General features: G+C 37.6%; 1 protein-coding gene across 1 annotated transcript in view; it reads right to left on the reverse strand.

Annotated features, from left to right (window-relative positions):
• Window positions 1–5,010, reverse strand: part of BCO2 (beta-carotene oxygenase 2) — a 55,461-nt gene that overhangs the window by 48,663 nt on the left and 1,788 nt on the right. Inside the window, 1 exon segment of the mRNA XM_015562470.1 lies at window positions 135–336. Coding sequence (XP_015417956.1) covers window positions 135–336 — 202 coding nt within the window.

Consider the following 5,010-nt stretch of genomic DNA (forward strand, 5'->3'; position numbering starts at 1 on the left):
GGCTAGTTTCCTCTCTTCTGGAGGGAGAGATTGCATGGCAATGTTAGCCTCAGAGAGGAAGCAGATAGTAATGCATATTCCATAGAACAAGTTCATGCTAAGAATTCCAAACTCTTTCAAAAATCAAGGCTTACTTGTCCTTCCCAAACTCAAACTTCCCAGGTCCAATTCGAAGTAGAGAGCCATTGAGCCACTTGGGGAAATGTCCTCGGACTTGGGCAGAGATGGTCTGTGGCGTCTCCTCCACTGTGGCTATTAGGGGCGCAATACAGGGAAGACCCTCCTGCTTACAGGAAACAGCTTTTGTCTGATGACTCTTGTCCATGTACTTCAAAACTGTGAAGAGAACATCAAAAGCACAACAAATATTTACCAATCTTCTATAAACATGCCTATTTCTCCCTCCTGGTCAGGGAAATGTAAAACCAACACCAAATATAGTCTCCAAATCCCTCCCTCTCCTTTCTCATTCTCAGTTCAATTTTTTGATTTACCATTTTTTGACAATCCTTTTTGTATTCTTGCAGTACAAATCTGCTTAAGAATTAACTCAGGACTTTAATTATTATCATTTCTCATAGTTGAACAATGCTCATCTTTTCACAAGGTGGAACCTAACCCAAGATGGACTAATAGCAACCTCATTATAATGATAAAAATGACCACTATTCAATATTATCATAATTACATTGACCTCAGTACTTTATATACATCAGAATGTGATCCCAAAAAATTCATAGGGATTTATGGAGCATTTAGCAGGGTCTGCAATTTAATTTCTTCTATTTTAATGTACACATAAATGTACATGGCATTTTCTAGGAGAAGGGTGTCATAAACCAAACTATGCAGTGATATCTGGTCTAAAATTACTTAAGTTCATAAATCACAAGAAAAAATCATTAATATATAACAAAGAGCTGAAAATTGTTCCTATTATTTCATATTTACTTAGTGTTCACAAGGCAGCATTGCCTCACACAGAGGGGTGGCCAAATATATAACTAACTAGGTACTTTAAAACACAGTCCTTTATTTTATTTCATGAAACTGAAATAGTGATATAAAAATCTAAACTAGAATATACATAGGGACACTATTCCTCTGAAGTGAGATTTGCATTCTTTTAGCAAACTCTTTTGCAGTATTTTATCTATTATCCCATTTCTTTCAAATCGTTCAAAAATTTAGTTTACAGAAACACCTATCAGAAAGGATATGTGTACCCCTATGTTCACGGCAGCACAATTTACACTAGCTAAGATTTGGAAACAACCTAAGTGCCCATCAGCAGATGAGTGGATTAAAAACAGTGGTACATCTACACAATGGAATACTACACTGCTATAAAAAAGAAGGAACTCTTACCTTTGCATCAGCATGGATGGACCTGGAGAGCACTAAGCTAAGTGAAATAAGCCAGTAGAAGAAAGATAAATATCACATGATCTCACTCATTTGTGGAATACAATGAACAACATAAACTGATGAACAAAAATAGATCCAGAGACAGAGAAGCATCAAACAGACCACCAAACCTCAGAGGGAAGGCAGGGGAAGCTGAGGGGAGTGGGTAAGAGATCAACCAAAGGATTTGTATGCATGCATATAAGCATAACCAATGGACACAGACACTGGGGGGGTGGGGAGGGGAGTGGCTGGGGAAAGGTCAGTGGGGGGAAAAGGAGACATATGTAATACTTTAATCAATAAAAATTTTTAAAAAATTAGTTTAAAGCACATGAAACCTGCTTCGCCATATGTAACAATTCAGTTAAACCCGACTGGTTCCTGATTTTCAAAATAAAATTTACTTTTACCCTGAATGCCCTTCCCGATAATCTATCCCTAAGGAAATTTCATCTATTGCTCAAAGCCTATTTTTAAATACCACACTTTAAAAAAAAAAAAAGGCAGCATATTGTAATACTTGAGTGTGGACCCAGCCTCTGCCTGGCTCCAGAATGCCTGGGTTCAAATCTTAGCCTATCATTTTCCAAATAAATAGCCTGAGCTAGATAATTAACCTCTTTGTGCTATTCCCTCCTTTCTAAGATGGGAATAATAATAATTCTTATTGCTCCTAAGGATACAAATAATAAATGAATTAGGTTATGTAAAGTTTTAGAAATTGTAAATATTTTTTTAAAAAAGTTAGCTATTATTCATGTAGCTTTTTTTTAAGCCTTACTCCAGGATATGTTTCATTGATTTTTAGAGATAGAGGAAGGAAGGGAGGGAAAGAGAGAGAGAAACATCAGTTGCCCTGACCAGGGATGGAACCCACAAAGCAGGTATGTGCCCTGACTGGGAGTCAAACCCACAATCTTTGGCGTACAGGACAATGTTCCAACCAACTAAGCCAACCTGACCAGGGCTATTCATGTAACTTTTAATGATCAAACAAAAAAGTGTTGGGCACTGCTGAGAGATAAAAAAGTACTAGAGCCCTGATGTAAAGGCACTCACCACCTAGTAAACAGACATACAAAGAGGTTGTTTACACTGCAATCAGTGTTTTGCTTGAACACTATTTCTCAAAGTATAATCTGAGGACTATTTGAAACAGAAATATCTGGTTCTATGGCTAACATGCAGATTCATGGACTCCACTTTGGACCTAACAAATCAGAATTTCTGGGGAAGCGTAAGCAGGTATCTTAGGCATACTAAAATTTGAGAACCACAAAATTAGAGGTATAAAGAGGATGCTTTGAAAACTTAGAGGAGAAAAGCTTCAAGTATTTGTCTTACTATTTTTATTAATATATGTATACTTGTCTTATTCTCCTCTTAGATTAAAATAAATTCCCTGAGGTCAGGTATTTTACTCCTAGTATTTAAGTAGAATTAAATTGAATACCCTGACAGGGCATTTGTCTGAATAGAGAGATTCATGAATTTAAAACATTTTATGTTTTAGAAAATATTAAATGTCTATATGTTCTGTATTCTATAGCATGCTCTTCAAACTTGCTATGGTACTTGCTATTGTGGTCAACACCTCCATGAACCCCTTTCTAAAATGTTGCCTTCCCAGACATTGCACTTTTCAAACATTCCTGTTTCCAATTGTTTGCTTTATGCCAGCTTTATTACCACTAGCTGACACTTTGGACAAGCTACTCATCACTCTGAACCATAGGATTTTTAATGCTAAACAAGGATAACGGGGATAAATGGAAAATAATATCTCCCATTCATGTCTATAATCATAACCAAATATAATGACAGTCCTAATTTTCAAATGTTAATTCCCTTCATTAGCTCCTTTTCCCCTTATCACCTCATGAATGTATTCCTAAGGTCTGATCTTGGACCTTTGCTCTTTAATCTCACCAGTCTTCCTTGGAAGTCTCATCTAGACCCTTAATTTTACTAATTACTTTTTGCAAGTGGCCCAACATGTCAAAGGAGAATTCACTTTCCTCCTACCAAATCAATTTCCCATCTGCTAAATCACCTAGCTGCAAACTCTCTGTGGCCCTTGAATTCCTTTTCACATTCACTAAGTGGTTAAATTCTGCTGACTATACCCACATAGGGCTAGAAAGAGGATGCTAAGGGGATGATATAGGGTAGTCAGTATCAATTACTAGGGTTCAGAAGTTTGCAAGGTGCATGAAGCAAATCTTTTGCAAAAATTTTTACCAGTCCAGCCGTCATGAGCAACCTCACATGTTTTTCTTCTGGCTTGAACCTGTCTTCATCAGCACTGATGCTTCAACTCTTCATACAGTTCCTCATGTTGTGACCCAACCATAAAATTATTTTCGTTGCTACTTCATAACTGTAATGTTGCTACTGTCATGAATTGTAATGTAAACATCTGATATGCAGGATGGTCTTAGGCAACCCCTGTGAAAGGGTCGTTCAACTGCCAACGGGGTCACGACCCACAGGTTGAGAACCGCTGCTTTAGCTATTGGGATGACCCAAGGCCAGTAGCCTCCTGCTCTAAGCAGTTCCCATCCCATTGACACTAGTGTGAGAAAAATTTTATCATTTTCTGTGTGCTGTGATGTGGGAAAGGTTGGGAAGCACTGCTACTTAATTTTCCTAAATACAGATTTTATTATAGCACATATTGTTCCATAAAACTTTCACAAATGACTCCTCATTGTCTACCAAGTAAAGTCTAAACTGTGATGAAGGTACTGTATAGTCTCACAGCAACCTACCTGTCCAGTTCTGCCTCTCACTAATGCCTTCCACCCCAGCCAATCTGGACCATTCCCCATTCTCTTCTCATCATAACTGTACCCTTCTCTTCACCTAGGATATTTCCCATATCCTTCAGGTGAAATTCACTTGCCTCACTTATCCTTCATGAGCCAGTGCCCATGTCACCTGTTTTATAAATACAACATTCTTATTTCCTATAGCAAGAACTGATTCTCCTTAGTCTGACCTCACATCCCATCTGTTTTAGCTCTTATGGCACCTATCATATCCTGTTTTGTGCAATAAAAATGAACATACTTTATAACCTCTAGTGCCAGTACTCCTTGAGTATGGGGCAGGGGTGGGCAACCTTTTTGTGAGTGTGTGCCAAAACCAGCAAAATCTCTGACTCAAAATTCTTCTGCGTGCCAACCCTAATTTTTTGAGAACATGTTATGCCTACTTGATATCTCTTAAGGTGTACGTATGTGAAGAACCTTGAAGAAATGATAAAATTCATTCGAGTGACAAAAACACAGTATATGATGATGAAAATACATTTATCTTTTAATGTATACATGTACACTGATAGACCGACAGAAAACTTTATGACTCCGTTTGATATTATCAGTGGGACTTTTGCTGCTGCATCACTGATGACAGAGATTTTACAGCAGGTTTATATTTTGTGACCTTTGGAGATATGCACAAGCTACTACTTTCATATGTAAGGATACTCCTATGACGAGACTTAACAAAATTCATCACTGAGAACAAAGATTCACAAGCGTATGTGGATGAAAACATGGAGAGTAAAGCTGTTGCAAAGTTTTTTAAACAGAAGAC

Source organism: Myotis davidii, unplaced genomic scaffold (genome assembly GCF_000327345.1).
Source record: "Myotis davidii unplaced genomic scaffold, ASM32734v1 scaffold97, whole genome shotgun sequence".
NCBI classification, from domain to species: domain Eukaryota; kingdom Metazoa; phylum Chordata; class Mammalia; order Chiroptera; family Vespertilionidae; genus Myotis; species Myotis davidii.